Source organism: Solea solea, chromosome 7 (genome assembly GCF_958295425.1).
Source record: "Solea solea chromosome 7, fSolSol10.1, whole genome shotgun sequence".
NCBI lineage: Eukaryota > Metazoa > Chordata > Actinopteri > Pleuronectiformes > Soleidae > Solea > Solea solea.
This window is the reverse complement of record NC_081140.1, coordinates 7,081,938-7,103,958: the sequence shown is the minus strand read 5'-3', so window position 1 is coordinate 7,103,958 and position 22,021 is coordinate 7,081,938. Positions and strand designations below refer to the sequence as shown.

The following is a 22,021-nucleotide window of genomic DNA, read 5'->3' as shown; positions in this document are numbered from 1 at the left end:
AACTCTCGCTACATCATCTTGTGACAAATTAGCCTCTGGGGCGGACCTTTAATTTAGATCGAGGACATCCAAGCGAAGACTTGCATTTGCACTGTCGTACATTGTTATCAGTCGACCAAGTGAGGCGAGACGCGAGAATGGAGTGGTTTTATGGTCTGTAAATGGTCTGTATTTACAGTAGAAAGCATTCAAAGCTGCTTTACACCCCATTTTTGCCATTCACCCATTCAGTCACACGTTCACACAGTGCATCTCTGTGCACTGTGATCTATCATACCCATTCACATGCTGTTTGCACAGCCATCAGGAGCAACATGGGGTTAATTGTCTTGCCCTGGGACACATGGCAGGTGGACTAGCGGAGCCAGGGATGGAACCCTCACCCTTCCTGTTGAAAGAAGACCCTCTCCACCACTGAGGCATGGTGCCCCTTTTTTAAGTCATTTCTACAAACAGCTACTTGCATATGAATGCAGATCAATGAAAAAAGCAAAATAGAAGATGCATTTCTGTCAGTGTTTTCTGCTTCCTTCGCTCTATACATGGATTGTTTATCCGTGGGCAAACAGAGCCCACTCAAACGTGATCGGTCAAATCAGAAATAGAAACCAGAAGGCAAATATTGTCCCTCACCTACAGATTATTGATATTCAGATCATAAAGAATCTCTCTATAGAGACAAAATGTTCCAAACAAGGAACAAAGGCATCTGTTAGGCATGAGACGTACACCGTTTTTATATAGCTCATATTCATTCTTCTTTATGAAGAGCAGAGCCGCTGGAGTCACTGATGTCAAATGTGAGAAGTGTTATGAAATGTTAAAGGAAGAAAAGCCTCCGGTTTATGTTGTAAGTGGAAGAGATTTGACGGAAAGTGACATCGCTCTGCTGGGAAAGTAACTCACAGTGTGTGAGTGGCCTCAGTGTTGATAGATGACTAAGAAACAAACATCTTCTCTGTAGATGTGTCTACTGCTGTGACCATATTCAGCCAGGCAGTGACCTTTTTGTTCTTATGTGCAGCCGTTTACATCTTATGTACTGCAGCAGTTGATCACAACAAAGTGACAGTCTGGAAAATGATAAGCAGATAAACGGCGGGTTTTTTATTCCACCGCTTTACCACACAGCACATGTATCTTCTAACCCAGTGCTATTATATTATAACCCCCAAGAAAGACAAGAAGGCCTTTAATAGCACACTGAGCACAATATCGTCAGCACTGCACACAGGAAGTGGTTCGTCTTAACAGCAATACTGCGCTTGTCAAGCAGGGTAGCTGATGACTTGGTTGGAGTATGACTGGAAACACAAAAAAGCGCCCATGAAAAGTTTATTCCATATTGTTTCATCCAGTTTCATCCATATTAAAATTGTGTAACGTTATAACTATGATCTTAACGTCATGTAACTTTTCTCTGATGCTGCTGTTAGGATCCGCCTCCTTACATCACTTCATGAACACGTGTGGTGTGGTCATTTATTCACTGACAGACTCTGTCGAGCCTCATGAGCAGAGAGGATCCTGATTGGATGAGTGACAGCTGTCACAATACACAGCTATTTCACACAGGTTTAAAAAAAGAGCAGCTTTAATAAACTCTTCATAGACACGTTACGTGTACTTTTATTAGCTCATAGATGAATGAGTTTCTATACCTCATGTTTATATGACACCCTCTGCTGATGAAGATGAATATTAATTGCTCTATATTATGTCAAAGACCATGTATGTCGCCTGCAGGCTCCTCTCTCTCCTTTACTCTAATGAAAGTTTAATGCATCTCAGGGAAATGAAGTCTCATTAATGAGTGCAGTGTGATACTATCATAAAGCACCGCGGTAATAATTTATCAGCTCCAACAAAGTCATCATTACTAATTCACTCGCTGCTCATACTTGCGTCCTTTATCTTCGTCTGGATCACAATCACGCTTCTGTCTCCTTCTATTATTCATGCACTTTCTCTACCTCTTGCTCCTCTGAGCACTCAAACCCAGCTCCTTCTTCTTCCTGCGTGTGCGTGTGTGTAGAACTATAAGGAGCTGGAGCTGCTGAGGCTGGTGTATTATGGGGGAGTGCAACATGATATCAGGAAGGAGGTCTGGCCTTTCCTGCTGGGACACTACAAATTTGGCATGGGCAAAAAGGACATGAGCCAGGTACAACACACACACACACACACCTGCAGAGTTTGGTCTGTCATAGCCTAAAACATCTTGTGTTTGCCTCCTGTACAGATCGATGCAAAGATCAGTGAGCGTTACCAGCAGGTAATGCGGGAGTGGAAGGCCTGTGAGGTCATCGTCAGGCAGAGGGAGAAGGAGATGCAGTCGGCCATCTTTGCCAAGCTGTCGTCAGGCAGCAGCATTGACAGTCACGTCCTGCGACTGGTTCACAGAGACTCCACACTCAGCAATGAGGTGAAGGAGCTCAACATCTGCAATAAACACACCAGGAAACACACATCTGGCTCCTGATAGCGGGGCTTCTTTTACCAATGTCATGTTGACGTATACCGTATGAAGCAAAGCAAAGGAATAATCCTAACGGTACAAAAAAAGCACAGGAAACAATAATTATCGCACCATTAATGTGAGTCCTGAGTCTGTTTTCTAGAGACAGTAACAGACACGGCAGGTTTTTGAATATTTACCTTAACTCGCAGACTGTTTGTGATACCTAGACAATTAAAAAACTTTGTACTGGTGATCTGTCCGGGGTGTGACCCCGCCTTATGTCAGCTGAGATTGGCACAGAGCACCCCCCCGCGACCCTCATGTGGAGGATAAAGCGTAAGAAGATGGATGGATACCAGAAAAATAGAGAAATAGCTTTGTCACTCACTCATTGAACATATTTTGACAATTTTACAGCCATAAAATCAAAGTAAATCCAAGTGGCCTGATTATCATGATGGTCATCAGAGGGTTAACAACCCCCTCGTACTTTACTTGTTTTATATACATGCTACAGCATTTCCAACAACACTCAAATTGCTGGCCCAGCGACACACGGAAGCGTGACCTCACATTTGTTCTCTCGTGTATAATAATGACATACAGTCGGTGATATTTGTTTCCTGTGAGGCAGAATGTTGCAGAATGAACCTTTAATGTTGCGTGTGTACTCTTCATCACCGCATCCTCAGGTGTTTATGTCGGTGGATGAGCCAGATGCAGGGAGCCAGGAGACTCCCAGTGGAGAGGACATCACTCCCACCATGACCACCTTGGTCCCCCCGGCCGCCCTCCCCCCCGAGGAGCGTCCTCTGGTGGAGTTTGACTCCCCGGACTCGGGTCTGCCCTCCTCCAGGAACTACTCAGTGACCTCAGCCCACTCCCAGATCCTGTCCAGCATAGACGACAGTCAGAGCATGGAGGAGGAAGGAGGGGGCGGGGAGGAGGCCAGGACTCTGGGTGTGTTGGGGGGGCGTCAGGACTCTCTGACCGAGGACCGGCTGTGTAGCCAGCTGGACAAACTGGTGACCAATGGAGCGTCTGCGGAGGGGATGTCACCATCACTGTCCAAATACACAGTACGTGTCTGTTTGTTTCACCTGAGCGAGTAAGTTAGTAACATGACTTATATTTAACTTTAAGGCTGAAAGTGAGGATAAGGTGAAGTGCTGAGGCTGACCCTGATCAGCCTGTCACACTTCTGATTCTACTGTTCTGAGCAGCATGGGGCTTAAATGTTTTTTGCACCAATTAACAATAAGACTACCGATATAAATAACCTTTAAATCATTTATAATTATTGTTACCATTAGCTTCTCAACTATTTAATAAGTCTCTATAAGTATATACCTTTGTTTGCATAGCATAGCTTAACTGAAAATGTCATCTTTCAAGAATAAAGTCATAACATTACGAGAATAAGGTCATAATATTAAGAGAATAGAGTCATAATTTTACGAGATGCCTCATGAAATTCTCCGTGTTTCTCATCTTGACCCAGGTTACAGCTGGTCATCCGAGATTTTGCTTGAATAATAATGACGACTTTATTCTCATAATATTACCACTTTCTTCTTGTAATATTATGACTTTTTTAATATTACCACTTTATTCTCGAGATTTGGCCCTAATGCTCCGTCATACATATGAATGTGTGACATATCACTTGGCTTTAGAGGGTTATTCATTTTTACCTCCACCAATCACCATTACCTGTCCGATTTACTGATTACATTTTCTGGTGATGTGCTTTTTACCCAATGAAGAAGATTATGATAGTGCTTGGCTAAGGATTCAGGAATTTTAACCAAATTTTAACCGTACCAGATATGGGTTAATATAGATATTTGGCAATATTTTTGTTGAAAACTTTGCTAAAAATGTCAGTGTCATTTATAAGGGTAGTTTTATTGTAAAGTGGTGTCCATGTTTTTGTGGAAAGTGGCCGATGAGGAAAAGTCCTGTGTTCCAAATGGAAGCTAATTATTTGATGTGGACCACACGCTCTCTAAGACCTGAATCAAGCAGATGTACAGAGTGAATTCAAAAACCACAGGAATGTTTCCTTTTTTAATCAGATTGAACTGTTGGACATCGTCGCCCTGAACCTCCACAGGATAGACAAAGATGTCCAACGCTGCGACCGGAACTATTATTACTTCACCTCTGCCAACCTGGAGAAACTACGCAACATCATGTGCAGGTGTGTGAAGATAATGAATGTTTTATATGAGCAATGGTTCAAAAACATCATGATCAGAGGAGCTGCTAAAGGCAGTGGAACATTCAGCTGCTGAAAGCTGAATGGTGTCGCTCAGTTTGTGTTTACAGGTGGACAAAAATAACTATTTTACAAGTTAAAAGCATGCATTTAAATATGTTATTAGACTACTTAAAGTTGGAGTGGGCAACATTCCTAGTTTCCATTTTTCTGCCCGTTTTTGCACATTGAGACAAAGACTCACACATATGTTATTTTAAATATGTTTTACACTGAGCAAATTTCAAAATCTGGTGTTCATGTACAACCACAGTGATATTTCAAAAACTTTTTGTTTTTCTTCATTTTAAATTGTTAGTGCACTATTTTAACATGCATTAAAATAAATTGTAAATAACGGCCAGATATTGAAAGTTATTCTGGAAAATGGGCAAAAGCACTTACACTCACAGGACATTATATGGTTCAAATAAGCAAAAAAAAAAAGTCCAGACAGACATTTTGAGGCTTAAGTGTTAAAGGGTTAAAAAAGAAAGAAAGAAAAAACTGAAATGATCTATGTATGCATAATAAACGTTTAAGTAGCTGCTTAATGTAGAACATGTCACTATTTAATGTTGAAAGCATCAGTTTTATCAATCTGAGCGACAAATAACTGCTGAGTGAGACAAAAGATAATAATCTAACCTAATGTGTTTGTGTGTGTGTGTGTGTGTGTGTGTGTGTGTGTGTGTGTCCTGCCTGCAGTTATGTGTGGGAGCATCTAGAGATGGGCTACGTTCAGGGCATGTGTGACCTGCTGGCTCCACTCATGGTCATCCTGGATGATGGTGAGAACTAACACTCACTACGTTTACAACACGCGGGTGAGCCTCAACTCAGCTGCGTCGTTTAACTGGACGACTGTCCTTACTTAAGACGGGGGGGGGAATCAATTTATTGAACGTGAATGTGAGCGACTCTGCTACGCTTAGGTGCCCCCGTCATGTAAGTGTGTGCACATTTGTTTTAATATTCAGTTTTAGTCGAAGGTCCTCTCAAAATGATTATGTATAGATCAGAAATAGATGACGAGAACATCACTTTTTATTAATTACACTCTTTTAAGAAGAATGAGCACTTCAATTAATTATCCAGAGTTTTACAGACATTCTAGGTCTAAGTTGCAGTGCCAAACACTCTCTCAGTGGACACCAGTGCAGGAGAGTATTTCCATATTCCAGTATCGGATAGTATTGAAGTTGAAATTGAACGGGATCTGCAGAGAACCTCATAGTCTGTTTGGAGATAGCTCTAGCAGTAGCGTAAGGACATGTCACATGATGCAATCGACTTTTACGGACTTTGAAGATGGCGTCACACAGGAAGACAACTCGGGGTAAAGTACTGTCTTCATAAACAGTCTTATACAATATAATATATAATATAATATAATATAGAATCTGTACACTTTGGTTTGTCTGTAGGAATCCTCTCTGCCCACTACCACACACGTGAAATGTTGTTTTGAGTCTGACAGAGGTTTTAAAAATAGTGATTTTGATGATCAGGTGAGACGACCTGTGATGAGTTAAGTTGAAAGATTTTGTCGAGTAGAACTGAGACAGTACCTGACATCTGAACAGTGAGGCAGTGAGCAGCGTGTCAGGTCTGATACATGTAGTAAGTAAGCCTTGAGATAGTGTATCCAGTCCAGATGACCTGGCACTTTGGTATCTAATGAAGGAACCTTGAAAGGCGTCTAGTTAAGGCCGTTTATTCTGGACACCAGGTCTGGTTATAAGAACATGTGAGCAATTAAACTTAAAGTTGGCAAAACACGACGAGTATTATCCTTAATAGACCTAGAAAGTAACTCTGAATTTTTCCTTTAAGGCATGAAAAAACATTTATAACGTTGTGTCACCCAAATCACTGCAAATGCATTTATGTGTTTTTTAGTAATCACTGTTCACAGTGTCATCTCAGTCACTTCTCTCTCCCTCTGTCTGTGTGTGTGTATGTGTGTGTGTGTCAGAGTGCCTCGCATACAGCTGTTTTACTCAGCTAATGAAGAGGATGAGTCACAACTTCCCTAATGGTGGAGCCATGGACACACACTTTGCCAACATGAGGTCACTGATCCAGGTGACAGATAACTCTTATGTGTGTGTCCGTGTGTGTGTCCGTGTGTGTGTGTGTGTTGATACTAACAGCTGAACTGTGTCTCTGTGTTGTCAGATCCTGGACTCGGAGCTGTTTGAACTGATGCAGCAGAACGGAGATTACACTCACTTCTACTTCTGTTACCGCTGGTTCCTGCTGGACTTTAAGCGAGGTGAACGAGCCGTACTGTGTGTTCTCGCACTGACCTGAATTCACTGGCTGTATCAGCCTTTCTCCAGCAGCTGGTGGCACTCACACAGTAGTTAGTTGAAGGTTAGGTCATACTAAATTGTCCACAATGTGGAAAATTGAATTTGGGTCTACTTAAATTACAATCGATTGAAACAAAGAAGCTTTTTGATGTAGAACTTTAGTTTGTGGATGTGAGGATTTAAAACTGTGAGGAAGCAGTGGATGCAACAGACCACTTATATCAAGAGCTCAGCTCAGTAATAGCATGGTTGTAGTGTGTATGTCATTGGGATGTAATAATATCTATATTGTAATTTTGCTATAGGCTTCTATTGATGTAATACCTTCATATTAAATCACATCACAGTGTTTTCCCTTAAATTGGAAGTAGTTTTAAACTAAGCACCAGAGTAAATAAATCCTGAAACTCCAGTCAATGTTGATTTGTCATTAAACAATGATGTGGTCACATGAGCTGCTGCACAGCTGTTTAGTTTACCAATTAAAAAGAGAGAGAAGAAGGAAGTCAGAGCTGTTTTTGAGTGGACAGAGGACACTGACGTGTGTGTGTGTGTGTGTGCAGAGCTCCTGTATGAGGATGTGTTTGCCGTGTGGGAGGTGATCTGGGTGGCTCCCTGGATTTCCTCCAAGCACTTTGTCCTCTTCCTGGCCTTGGCCCTGGTCACCGTTTACCGTGAGATCATCATGGACAACAACATGGACTTCACTGACATTATCAAGTTCTTCAATGGTAAATCACACACACACACACAGGCTGAGTGTGGACTCTTGTAGATGTCTCACCATCCTGTGTGAGTGTCATTCACAGTGATACACAGCACCCTCTGGTGGACACGTGTGGGGACAACCCTCTGCAGTTACTATACTTTCCTGAGTAAACTTTAGAATACATACAGTGTAAAGGTCTTGGCTATTAGTAATTTTATTGTTGTCCTTGCTAATGTAAAATGGAAAATTATCATTTTATGTCTGTCAATTTCTGTGATATTTGACATTTTGATTGGAATGAATGTAATAGAAAGTTGGTTTTATAAATGATCTTCCACTGAGTCAACACTGAGTTTGTAATAGAACATTTTCACAGCAGCCATGTATGGCATTAAATAGTAGTACAAATACAAGTGTTACCAATGACATTGGAGATTATATACAGATACTTTATATTGATGGTTAAATATCTGCCAAGAAAACACACTGTACCTCTAACTGATGCAGTGGAAGTTTCTTTGTGTCCCTGCATGTGTCGCTCTCCTCACTGACAGTGTGTCTGCTCCACAGAGATGGCCGAGCGTCACGACGTCCAACATATATTAAAGATAGCGCGTGAGCTGGTGCATAAGGTTCAGTCTCTGATGGACAACAAGTGACCGAGGAGGAGCAGGAGGAGGAGGAGGAGTGGGAGGACATCAGTGCTTCCTCTCATCCCTTAGAGAGATGTCAGCGTGTTTACAGACCTCCACCTGTCCAGAGAGAGTCCATATGGTCCATGTCTCGTCCCTGGCCAGGTGAAGGTGAGCGCGGGGCAGGAGTGCTGCTCAGACGGTCCGGCTCTGGAGCTCAGGCCTGGATCTGTTTACATTTACCTTTACTTGGAATGCTCATGGTGTCCGTTCAGACATGTGGATTTGTCTGCATGCTTGTGAGTTTGACCACACTGTGAGGACATTCTTGAGTCTCCCCAGTCTTGCAGAGCTTGTGTGTGTGTGTGCATGACAACACACAGACACACACACATATATACAAATACACACACTCTATATTAACTCTTGTCAGTGCTCCTATTTCAAGAGTCGCACCCTTTTCTCCAACGCTTGAAGCAGAACATATTGGATGCCTGTCAGGAAGTGTTTGTTCCTCCAGTAGAGGTCAGTAGAGTTCAGGATTTTACCCACAACATTGCCAGAGGAGCGGAAGACTTTAGCCACGAAGAAGTTTTCATTAGTGACCAAATGGACTGTGCCAACTACCTTTTCATGAGTGTTTTCTACAACTAGCATGTGTGTTTCTACCCTTTCACCACTGTTTGTTTTGTTTTTTTCTTTTATTCATGGAAGTTTTATTATCACACAAATGTTGCCTTTATCAGTAAGAGCCCAAGGTACTTAGTTGCACTTTTTTCTGAGGGTTTCCTTCCTGGTGCCTATGAAGGCCTCGCTACAGTCAGCGGAGGCTGGAGTTGCCACAAGAGGCCAAATTGTCGAGAAACTCCGGATGAATTGCAGCCAACTTTTCTGAGCATGTCAGTCAGTGGTTAGGCCATGTTTCATCCTTGCTCCAAGATGGAAGAACTAACAGCAGAGCACAACAGCGACGACAAAAGCACACTGGATTGTTCATCTTTAACGTTTGTAGTCCCTTGATTTTAGTCCAGGCGTCAAATGAAGACACACTTTTACAGTTTTCGAGCACTGAATTGGGAATCACAATTACAAGTTTGGTTTTGAAGTCGTATTCTGACATTGGTGGAATAAATCTAACCATCACAGGTTTTTAAAACAGTATTATGGCATACATTTACAGAAAACACAATGAAAATGATTCATGGAGAAATATGAGGTGAATTTTCTAAGAATTCTATTTTTTAAATTGTCAGCTATTTGATTCAAGCCAACCATTCTTGAGCTTAGGAACTGGCTATGGCGGTGTTTCAGATTTAAGTTGTACAATTACTGATGTAACACAGAGGAAGGAGACATGAAAGAGGGACAGGAAACAACATTTCAATTGATTCTATTCAGTGACGTCTACAAGTGGAGTTAAAAATAAGGCTGGTGCTACTCTGTTTTATTATTGTCAACAGATCCCATGAAAAGACCAAAACCAGCAACACAAGCAGAAGTCTGATCACTATTTCCCCAACACGTGGTGGTGTTACAGTGAGTTTTTACAGCAGCCTGACTCTGGTTTAACCCAAAAGCAACAATATATTAAATAGACACCAGGGGGCGACTGCTGGTTACAGAAAGTTTCTGTTTCTGTAATTTTCTCATGATGTCTATGAGAAAATGAGCCTATTTCCCACTTAGTAGGAAATTAGAGAGGAGTTTATGTGTTTCTGTTACAGTATGTACCGTTTGTTTACACTCAGTCACAGCAGGAGATTCAGGGTTTGCTGTTCACTGTCTAGTTTTGGGGGAAAACATCTAACTGTGATTTCGATTTGATTTGGAAAACCTTCAAAATCAAGTTTTCATTGTGTTCATAGATTAAAAACAGCAAGTTGTAATAAATAGAAAAAAAAAGAACAGTTCCATTAATAAAGCCAATTGGAACGTATAGTTGTTATTCACTTAACTTGTAATAATTTGCATCCCTCCATATCGTCCATATCATCCATAATTGCATGTCTAGATTGTTTGAATAGACACAGCCCTTTATTTTGTGGCTCTCACTGACGTCCTGATTGGCGACAGATGATTTTACATCTACACTAGTTAGTTCTCAGGATGAGCTCGAGGTGGACCGTGTTGACAGTCACGCAAGATTTTACCCCATTCTAGAATATTTGAAGGGCTGTGCCTCTACTGCAGTTACAGTACAGTGTTACCAGCATTACAGCCAGTGTTGGTTTGGGTCTTTTCATGAACTACGGTGACAAACTCTTCCCTTTAAATTTACCCACACTTTCTTTAGGAATGAATGGAATGGAGTCAAACATGCCCACTGATCTGAAGGCAACCGCTTTGTGTTGCGTTCAGTGCTGTTAGGAAAAAGTGGTTGCAGTTGTCCATGTGGAACCTGATTAATCCAGCCTCTGAGGAGAAGACGTGGCTGGAGTGTGTTGGTCCGAGTTCACAGGTTGAACAAAAATACCTGAGACAAAGCTGCTTTTGACGCCAACCTTTGTGGAGTGTTCAGTGAATCAGTATTCGGATGGATTCGGCTCAACCGCAACAGCACAGAGTATAGTTTGTGTTTGTACCAGAAGGGAATCTGGTTTACAATCCCCTTCATCACTTTGGCCCTTTACTCCCCCCCCCACCCACCGTCCTTGCCTCCTTAAAATGTCCAAAACGGCTGCATATGATTGGTCATCCAGCACTGACCCACACCTGTGATTCAAGTGCCAAGAGTCTTCCCCAATCCTGAAGTGTACTGTAGTCATCTGGCTCGCTGATTCGCTGGTTTGATCCCAGGAATGGGCAGTGGTGTGGATGTACCTTGCTACGGACTCTTCCTCTTCCCCACCCTGCCTCTACAGCGACACACGGGGGCCGGTAAGGGAAACCTGGGCCCATAGCAGAGCCTTTTCTTCCAATCAGGACATTGCGTACCAAAGCCTTGAAACTAGAGCCCGACTGATACTGGATTTTCGGGGCTAACCCTGCTTGCATTTTTTTGTGTCACAGAATAAAGTAATCCTGAAAAGTTCTTAACCTCTATGATGAGTTTCACTCTGGAATTGAGCGTCTCTGATCCTGTTCAAGCTACATTTTGGCACAAATGTTTATAAAGATCTATGAAGGTTTATAATGGTGCACATGAGATGACATAATACTCATGCTACAGGTCTACATTGGCAGATAAAACTGATATATCAGTCGGGCTCTACTCAAAACAGCCCCCTCTGTGGCATGACAGCAATGTGCAATTTCATACTGCATCTTGAATACTGACTGTTTACTATGTGTGTAAAATATTTTTGAAAATGGTGATCTTGAATTCTTTGACTACAGTGTCATTCCTGTTGTTTGAGAAAACCCATTAAAGTCTATATTCCTGTACATACGAACCAAAACCCAATATTTCTATGAAGACAGTCAGAACATATAACTTATTTTGAGATCTATTTTTATGTTGGTTTTAGCGGCACTTGTTGGAGGTGTATACTGTGCAGAGCTGCAGAATGTGTGCAGACCATGTACACGCTGACTGTTAAGTGTTTCTTTCTCAATGTCGTGCACTGACTTCAAGATTTAAAATTTCTATTTATTTAGAGAGCCAGTGATTGCATTGCTGAATATGTACTAGTGAGGATGTATCATTTGCCTTGAATGTAATGTATTATTAAACAAAGGGTTGTTCAGTAGTGTGCTGCTCTCTTGGTTCCTTCTCTACCTTTTCTCCACAGGACATGACGAGATGGAGCTAAAGGTGCTAAATCTAAATAACTGTTTAATATTATTAAACTTAACTTTACAGTAGGACAATACCAAGTCCTTGTCTCATTGTTTACCGTTAATATTACCATTACCATTTTAATCCTACTACATTTTATAGTAGGATATTTTGGCAGAAATTAAATACCATACGTTTGAATAAGTTTATAAACCCTTTTAAATAAAAACATCATAGCCTTATACTAAGCCTTTTATGTCTACTTTAGGTGAGTAATTGCTTTACTGCTTTTACTGAACAGCCAGAAAGTGTGTATTGTGTTGTAAAGTTCACCCGTAAGCCTCTCATTTATTTCCATTACATTCAAGTCTTTGAAGCAAGACAAAAATAAGTGTACCATTAAAACCCAGTACTCTTTTCATAGCATTTTCACTGGACTCACTAGAAATCCTCAGCTATCACACTAACCATGATAAAGACAGAAAGAAAATCACTATATTACTTCAATGATACTTAATGATTCTTTCCGCTTCTCCATTTAGGGGTTGCCACAATGGATCATTTGCCTCCACCTTGTTCTCTCCCCTGTGGCCTCTTCTGTTACTACCTGAATATAATATTGCACAATTCGAACAAAAACATCGTTTCGTAATAGGCAAGATAAAAATGCCCCGTGTCTGCCCCGTTACAACCACAGGTTTGCGTTATCCCTTTTCCTTGTGAGTGTGTGAGTGTGTGATGGGTTGCAGGTGTGCATGCTTGATTGAATGACGTGTGCGAGTGTCGTGTTGGTGAAACCAGGGAGCCGACTCGTCGTGCACAGGAGGCCCAGTTGCAGTGGACTTCCCTTGAACCACTCACAGATAGACTTCAAGTTGATAATTTGACAAATGTTTAAAATGGTTCATTTAATGTGTTGCTGGTGGATTATTGGGAGTAGGGAAGAGGAAGTCTCCTTAGGTCGTTTGCAAAAAAAAGTCAAAAAAACTCAAGTGTTAAGGACTTGAGCAACAACTTAGTAGACTTTGATAAAGAAAAAAAAAATCACCTTAAACTGAATCGTTGTTATTCTTCCCACATCATACTTGTCCCACCTTTGATTATATTGTATTTGTTTGACTGTTTCTACATAAGAAAAAAAACCCAGACGGACAACAGGCTTTAAAAAAAGCATTATTTATCACGGTTGATACTTAAAACTGATCAGTACCCATGACATTGCACAATACAAAGGCAAGAAAAAAAACTTTAAAACATTAAAATAGGTATTGCATCTTCCAAAAGCTAACTTTTCATTCATAAATACTTCTTGTGATTTCAGTTCACGGCAGTTTCTTACAACAGGATCACAAAGTCGTTTTCTAAATAGGCAGAGCTCACTTCTAAGAATCAACGTGTGATGTGACACCAAAATAACATTCAGCAGACATTCTGTGGTTGAGACAACCTGTGGGACCTTTGTACAGTCGTTTATCGAAAAGGCCAAGAGTTCACTGGAGAAGATTACTGGTGGATGATACTGTCCCACTGTGGTCATGTGACTTAAAATACGCCAAGCCCCCCGATACAGATGGCTGAGATGACGTCCATCATTTTCTGTCGCACTGCACCGATTCCTGTAGGAAACATGACGATATGATGTTAGACACGTTCTGTAAGGTCAACTATCATCAGGAACCCCCTTCTGATCCATTTTGGCTGAGGCCCATCAAGTGTCTTGAAACGCCCCTGCTTTATTGGCATCTCTACGCTGCTGTAAACAGTTATTTGTTAATGTATTAATCCATAGAAATCCCTGCATATTCAAATAAAATTGCATAACCAATATGAGCATTTTAACTTTTAAAGAATAACTGGCATTGGCAGATTAATATTTATCCCAGAAACTTGATGATAGTTCTTTTTATTATAATTCAAAAATTCAGTTTTTGATTACCTGTTCCATGTATGTAAGTTGCAGACAATTTTGTGTATCATTTGCTAGTAAAGCTGTAATCAGATGGAGGGAAAAAATATGAAACGCTGAGCTTCCTGGTAAAAAAATAAGTCTGTATTGTCTATATATCATCCTGAGATTGGCATTGGCATCTGCCATAAAAAAAAAAAACATATCACTCAACTTCTACTAAACATCAATTTCCCATTTTTTTGGACACATAACACAGCTGAAGACATCCTTGGCTGAGGTAATAGCTGAACTCCATTAATAGCAACTTAGTCAACACTCAGGTATGATACCTGAGCTCCAGTGTGTTAGTCATGTCACAGGTACCTGCATGTTGAGCTGACGTGCGCCCTCTGCTCTAACTGGGGTTGGATCTCTCTGCAGATTTCTGGATCTGTGAGGAGGAACAGAAAGTGGAAGGTTATAGTAACAACTCTCAGTGTCACAGACCGTCTCCAACAAGACGTCCAAACGGCAGACATCGATTTCACTTGCTCAATGAAAAATAGAGTCTGAATGTGTTTAATAAAAAGTGCATCATAAGAAAATAAAATAAAAAGACGACACGCTTCAGAAATGAACAACATATAGATGTAGATGCATCAAACTACCAGAAGAGGGCAGATGTGCTCTTCAGCCAACATCAAGCTACTGAACCGAGGGGCAGGCGACAAAACAAAGAGACTGACAAACAAAATAACCATTTAAGACCAGACACAGGAAGAGAATCAAGAAGCCGGGACCAGAAAGCAACAGGCTTCATTAGATGGCAAGAAAATAAAGCCAAAAAAAACAAATGATGAACTGTGAGCTGATGGAAATCTGTAATGTGATCTTCCGCTGAGCTACAGATGGTTTCACTCAAATCAGACACTTGAAAAAGGCTGAATTTGAAGTTGAGGCAAAACCTCAACGACAGGCAGAACTGTTACTGTACCTGTGGTTGTTCTTTTAGGAAATCTGGAAGCTGAAATTCACCTTTAAAGACCTGGAAAAACAAAGGGCCAGCTTTAGAACTCCACAAATCCATCATTTGAATTACCATGCTGGAGAACTACTGGATTCCTGTCATGACTCATTCAGGAAGTGAGGTTAAGGCATCATTCTGAATGTAAAACTCTATGAATAACATCCAGCACAGTGTCACAGACAGATTTAGTGACACTGTGTCAAATCCGGTGGAGAGGTGGAAGCTGCTTAGCATGTGCCAAAAGTCTGACACTACTCCTGGTGTCAAATACACCCACCATTCACTCACACTTATTGTACCACCTTAGCTTTTTACACAGGACCGGACGCAGATGTGACAGAGAGCAGACAGTATATGTCAGCATTCTGGGATCAGGACTGTGATGTAATAAACAACAGTCTGCCTCCTGTCGCACTGCTCTTACTCTTCCTTTAACACAGCCATGGATGGTGCTGGTGATACTTCAGCAGTACAGCAGAAGGCTGTGTAAGAGTGGTTAGTTCACTCCAGGAGGCTGATTCTGGATCAGAAGAGTCAGGGAAAGCTGGCTGGGCTGGAGGTGCTTTCAAAAAGGTCACATCAGAGAGAGGGGGAGGGGGGATCGATATCCTATAGAATATAGTGGGGTGTACCACAAAGCAAAGAGAGAATTTAGTCTGAGGGTTGACAGTACTTTTCCATTTTTCCACAGAAATGTAACTGTATCTGGACAGGAAGTCTCCTCCTCCTCCTGCTGCTCAGCAAGCCAGAGGAGAAGAATGTGGAGGGAAGGCTATGTGATGAGTAACAGCAGTTTGATGATGGAGGGAAGCTCAATGTCAGAAGAATTTACCAGATAAAGACACGGAGCAGTGAGCAGGGAGACGGTTCTGTTCAGTCACTGTCTGGTGTCAAATAGACCCAGTTACAATATTAAAAAGGTACTACATACAAGATATGCATCTAGAGTTTAAAACCGGTACTGCAATGTGTGTGTGTGTGTGTGTGTGTGTGTGTTGGTCCTGCGATAGAGTGGATTGAAATACATTTATTTTTAGTTTTACCAGCAGTATTTCAGTTTAACACGTTTCCTTAAACTCTGATGACATATTGTGATCATTTTACCACTTTAAACATTCCATTTCTTGCTTAACTTTCTTAGTTTCTGTCCATAAGCCAATAAAGACAGACATTTCTAATGTGTGAGTATTAATTGTATATATGTATATGTATATATATATATATATATATATATATACACACACACACACACACACACACACACACACACACACACACACACACACACACACACACACACACACACACACACACACACACACACACACACACACACACACACACACACACACACACACACACAAACACACACACACACACACACATAAAAAACAATCACAGACCAACTTAACATTTTTGGTTTTTAATCTTATTTCACCTGTTTTATTTTTAATCTTTTTTTCATTAACAATATAACCGTGCTAGCAGTACTACAGTGATGTAATCAATGAAGATTTCATTTGAGGCTGAGCTGGACCTCCACAGAGAGGGAGTAGTCTCAAGTCCCGTCCTCCTTCTGGGTAGCAGCGATTAAAACGTCCCCTTAACACAATTCATTCTTTACACACCCCATGTGCCTTTGTGCATGCTTGTGTGTTTGGCTGAAATCAACAAAGGAGCAGAACGTGAGTGTGACCTCAAATGATTTCCAACAGCAGACACTATGAGGCAAGCGTATGTTTCTGATCAGTCTACAGAGGCTCTGCTGTGAGCCTGACCAAAATCCCCTCAGAGCATGTCTGAAGGACATGTGGCGCGCAGTGTTTATACACTGGCTCACACACACTTATAAGTACAAGTGGTGTAAGATGAAGAAAAAAACATGCATGCATGTCACAGATCCATACATTGTTCGTAGTGGAAACAGACAGGAATGGGGGGGGGGGGGACCAGACGTCACATCTGCTTGGTGGGAAACTGCCATAACATGAATCCAGCGTCTGACCTTGAGCTCTACAATTTTAGAGTGATTTGTTAAAATGGTCATGAAAGGAGGAGGAGTGTTCTCGTGGTGGAAGATTTACAGACGAAACCAGATGAAATACGACAGTCTGATAAAAAAAGAACCACTGACTGCAGACCTCGGTGGTGAGTCAGCCGACTCACTGAAATACTGTGTCCCACTCTGCTGTCATCCTCCCAGAGCAGATCGACAGGCAGCTGACCTCTTTTCAACTAATGAGAGGACGGCACCAAGCAGCACTACGCTGTTCTTCTGACTAGATACAGTAACTGATTTTCTAACATGTAATTATGGTCAGAGTTCATCATTATACATTATTGTCATCATCATATACAGTCATCGACTGCCATGTTTACAGTCATGTTTAAAGTCATGAAATCAGAATCAGCTGTTTATCCCAGATAGTCTCATGCAATTTTCTTCTCATACATTCCCACAGCAGCACGGCAAATTAAAACCAGTAGAAGCCCGGCTTCAATTGATTTCTTTGAGACCGCACAGAATAGCTTTTTTTCATTGTGGTGGGTGAAACGGTGATTGGATTAATGTGACAGAAACACAACTTCCAGGGAAGCACAGCTACTCTGGGAGTCAATAGAGCAGTGGGCGATCCATGATGAGTGGAGGAACTGTCTGAAAGGCGGAACCAATTTTAGAAATATACACAACACTGGAGCCTTTTCTGTCTCAGTCCCAGAAAAGTGCAGTTTGCGATTGAAGCCGAGAAACACATATTATGTATAAATTACACACCGTTAATAAAAACACTGTTATAGCTGGTGGGAAAGTGGGCAAGAGAGAGCCATGACCTGGAAGGACATCTGGACCATAAAGGCACACAGTTCCTGTTTTGCTGCTGATGTTCTGCTGACACCATCACACATGGGGGCTAAAAGAGAGCCACAATTGCCCACTGTGCAGAAGAACCTTGAGCGTGTTCTCTCCTTATGTCATACAAGCCTGGCAGACGGGAAATTTGGTGGAGACATGACCAAATCCTAAACCAATTGGCTGCAGGTCTGGAGGAAGCAAGGAAGAAGAAGCCAAGACAACCTTCTAAAGGCCCCCAGTTCATCACAACTGCAAGAGCAACATTTTAGAACCAACAATTCCACAGAAAAAGGGTTCCAATCAGAACCCCAATCACCGAGTCATGAACAACTGTTGGTGTGCAGGAACCCTGAGAAGCTGACACAGTGTGACAAAGCAGAACCAGACAAAGTCCAGTTAGGGAGGGACCAGCACAATTGAGTCAGCCAAGCCATCTGCTGGTACACGTAGCAGGTCTAAGAGCACTGAATCACAGTTGACAGCAGAAAAAATCTTTGAAAGCAAACTTTATAGTGGGTAACAAAATATTTGTATCTCTGCTCAGCTTAGAAAACACACCTATGTTGCGACAGTCATTTACACAATTCAGTATCAAGAACAAAGGGTTGGGAGAGTTGATGTCCAATACTGCTACAAATCATGCAACATGGAACAATTATGCAAGCTATTTCACTGTGGCGTGAGAACAGAAGTTGCTTTAAAACTTGAATTAACACACAGATTCATGGATATGAAAAGCAGGGTCGAGAACATCCCAAAACCACACAGGTTTCACTGCAGGCATCTTTTACCATTTCCCCAACAACAGCTAATGTGTTGTCTGTGTTTCTCACAGCTGCTATATGATCACTAACATGTTCCAACTGCTATAATAAAAGCGTTTTATATCTATTCAATTACACTTAGTGTAAAGATCTTTGCATTTTTTGCTAAATAAAAGCCACTGAGAAGAAATGTTTTCACATGCCTCTGCTTGATAAGAACACAGACCACATACTGGTCATAGTGTAACCACACACACGCAAAACACGCAAAAAAAACGCATAGAATACTTTAACGATTCCCAGAGCTCTTAATCACCCTGTGGCTGATTTCTGCCAAGAGGCCTGAATACACGCAGTATACTAACACAAATACACTCACTACCCCCCACGGTGTACACACGTGTGTCTGTTCAACACACTATTGAAGGCAACTTTTATTGAAAGCATGGTTGTCTATGGGCCACCGGGTTTCACTTTCCACCCATGTTGTTTCACTTTGTTGTGTGCACATAGAGATGGAGGGCAGGTTTGAGCCTGTCTGCTTTTATACAGTGTAGTAGCGGTGCTCAATCACTGACTGGCACACAGACCACCTCCTTGCACGGAGTTTCAGATGCAGTTAAGATGATTTAGAAAGCTCTGTGTTATTAAGTGCACTGAGCCCATAAGCCTCCTCTGTTTAACTGCAAAGAAAGCGTACCGCACAGCCTATTTGTCTGACTTTGTTACCCAAAATCCTGAAAACAAATTTAAGTCATAAGACTACACTCTGTGGACATTTTACAAGAGGCTTCTCAGAGAAACTCTGGCTTACTAAGTCAGTTTAAAATGATTCTGTTTGCTTAAACATTTCATTTTAAGCAAACATTTCATTTAAAAAAAACCCAGACATTTTCTTCTGTCACTGCTCTTGTAGCCAAAGCTTTCAAGAATACGTTTGTGATGAGCAAAGACAAAGAGCACCATGGTGGCAAAGCACCTAGGACGGCCCCGAGTCAATATGATGTGATTAGCCTTCACATCATTAAGTGTTGCTGCAGCAATATAACAGAGGAGGTGCAGCCACAGACATGAAGTACAAGCTGCTTAATGAGGAGCTTCACAGACATTTGATTCTCAAGCCTCCACTCACTCACAATATTATCATTATTATTGTTGTTGTTACCATGAACAAACTGAGAACTTATTGATCCCAATATCCATTTCTCACCAGGGATCAGAACAACTGCACAGCCACTTAAAAACTATTGATTGCAGCTCAAAAGGAGACACCTCATTTATAGCACACTGCCACAACCTCTGCTGACCAACAAGAAGAGACGATACTGGAGGGGGGCGGTGCTTCACGTGCCCCCCACTGGTGGAAAACATACATGAGTGTTAGGTGCAACAGCGCTGGTTCTATTGATATGCTCTAAAGATGAGACCTGTCAACACATCTCTAAAACCACACCCACAGAAACTAATACTGTATTTAGACCCAAACTAAGATCAGAAACTGAGAACACAAACCACACTAATGCAAAAATATTAGCTGTCCGCACCTGCGTATAAAATATTATGGACATGCTACTGATGTGTCAGAAAAACACAAAGAGGAAGAGATTATTTCTTAGGTATGTCCTGATATCACTTTTTTGTGTCCAATGCCAATAGCAAAACTTGAGTATCTTCCTTTGAGTTGTGTGAGTCAATGGAAGTCATCAAATTTAGTCAATTACATTTGTCTAGCACCAAATGTACCTTATCTCAGGACATTTTACACAGTAAGGCCTAGACATTACAATACTATAGAGAGAAAGAGACACCCAACAACTCACACAATGAGCAGGGACACTGTTACAGTGGAGAGAAAAAAACAACAACCTTTAAACCTCCACTGGTTGGGGGTTGCAGGAGAAAAGGGAAGTAGATAAAAGGGAAAACAGGTGAAGTTAAGAGAAAGGCCCATCAGACAGAATGTATTATTTATTATGATGTCACTTTAGATTTGAAGCTTAGCTAGCATAGGGTAAGTATCAGCAGAAATCATTATCCAATGGAAATGGGAAAATACAATGCCTGTTTTGTATCAATGAATTGTTTCCACAGAGAGAGTAAGATTCAGCTGATTGGAAACAGTGTGATGCTCTCTGGACTCTCATCTAAGAGAAACATGAGTCCGAATATATTACGAGACGTCACAGCAGTGAGCATTTAAATGTAAATTACGTTGCTTACAGCCACTTTGTTAAACTGTGGGATGTGTATTTGTATAGTCGTGGGATTGCCACTCTAAACTCTGGACACAGAGACAAAGATTCAAGCAGACTCAGTGTTGCTCACTACAGTATATTTATGAATGATGTGTGTTTCAACTGAGGATGCTGATACTTTACAGCTATTGTTGCTACTGTTAGCAGTAGCAACAATAGCTGTAATGTATCTGGGTTACTGCTGTTACTGCAACACATCGAAAATTGCACATTCTTAAAGAGTGACTCCATGTTGCAGTGAATGTTTCATCATGTTTAAGCTGTTTCCTCCCTTTCCTGAAATGTCCCAGCTATTGATGTTTCATTTTGCAGTGACGCCATCCTTCCTTCACAAACCTACCCAGACTTTAAGAGCACACGTTATCAGCCTTTGCTCACTATGTAAACAGTCATGTCTCCTCTTCAATTTTGTTGACATACTGCACAACTAATGATGTCAAGTTAGGTTCATGTAGCAGGTCCTAGCAGACGAACAGCACAAACAGACTGACAAACACTCACTGCAGGAGCACAAATTTGTTTGTAGTGAAATTCTCAAGTTCAGTTGAATGTAAGATTCTTGGAACTGGTTCTTCATACCTAATCCTTATCTCAAATGCAAACCTTTTCCTGTTTATCTTCAGGGTTATTTTTACTTACATCATATCATTTCAAATTCACTGAAGCATTATGGGTTAAATCAATACAGACTGATGTTTATGAGGTGATATGCATTAACTCTGTTAACAGCTTTGACCACAGGGTTGACACAGTTTAGAAGGCTTCAATTCAGTCATCGCTCGTAGAACACAAACAACGTGCATCAAAGCACCGCTGAGATAAGGCTGCTCTCCACAGGTCAAGCTTCCTGAACCGTGCACACTCTTCCATCTCCACAGTACAAACATGATGTTCATCAAAGTGCCTCCTAAGCGTTTCTCTGATGAGCAGCTACATCCAAACTGCATAGTCTAAGGCGAAATCAGGCCTGGAGGAGAGATGACACACTGACACAGAAGACAAATATTTGGATGGAGCTTGGAGAGAACACAACACACTTCTTCCTTTTAAAAGCGAGAGTCCACTTTTTTATTTGCTATTTACGTTCTGATTAGCCATCAATAAATAAAGTTGCCATGGCACAAAAGTCAAATAA

At 41.3% G+C, this 22,021-nt stretch overlaps 2 protein-coding genes across 7 annotated transcripts in view; one reads left to right on the top strand and one right to left on the bottom strand.

Annotated features, from left to right (window-relative positions):
- The window catches only part of sgsm2 (small G protein signaling modulator 2), a 65,050-nt gene extending 52,981 nt beyond the window's left edge, over positions 1 to 12,069 (top strand). For all 4 annotated transcript variants that reach the window (XM_058633863.1, XM_058633861.1, XM_058633862.1 and 1 more), the window contains 9 exons: positions 2,036 to 2,164; positions 2,243 to 2,425; positions 3,154 to 3,540; positions 4,540 to 4,664; positions 5,430 to 5,512; positions 6,700 to 6,809; positions 6,903 to 6,999; positions 7,603 to 7,770; positions 8,319 to 12,069. In XM_058633863.1, the coding sequence (XP_058489846.1) occupies positions 2,036 to 2,164; positions 2,243 to 2,425; positions 3,154 to 3,540; positions 4,540 to 4,664; positions 5,430 to 5,512; positions 6,700 to 6,809; positions 6,903 to 6,999; positions 7,603 to 7,770; positions 8,319 to 8,407 (1,371 nt within the window). In that variant the 3' untranslated portion in view covers positions 8,408 to 12,069. The remainder of the gene's footprint in view (positions 1 to 2,035; positions 2,165 to 2,242; positions 2,426 to 3,153; positions 3,541 to 4,539; positions 4,665 to 5,429; positions 5,513 to 6,699; positions 6,810 to 6,902; positions 7,000 to 7,602; positions 7,771 to 8,318) is intronic.
- A 1,189-nt stretch (positions 12,070 to 13,258) lies between these two features.
- tpst1 (tyrosylprotein sulfotransferase 1) overlaps positions 13,259 to 22,021 on the bottom strand; it is a 37,372-nt gene continuing 28,609 nt past the window's right edge. For 2 of the 3 annotated variants that reach the window (XM_058634068.1, XM_058634067.1), the window contains exons 4-6: positions 14,981 to 15,031; positions 14,371 to 14,437; positions 13,259 to 13,714 (exon numbers count right to left, since the gene is read on the bottom strand). In XM_058634068.1, the coding sequence (XP_058490051.1) occupies positions 14,402 to 14,437; positions 14,981 to 15,031 (87 nt within the window). In that variant the 3' untranslated portion in view covers positions 13,259 to 13,714; positions 14,371 to 14,401. The remainder of the gene's footprint in view (positions 13,715 to 14,370; positions 14,438 to 14,980; positions 15,032 to 22,021) is intronic. The other variant, XM_058634069.1, reaches the window with a different exon arrangement.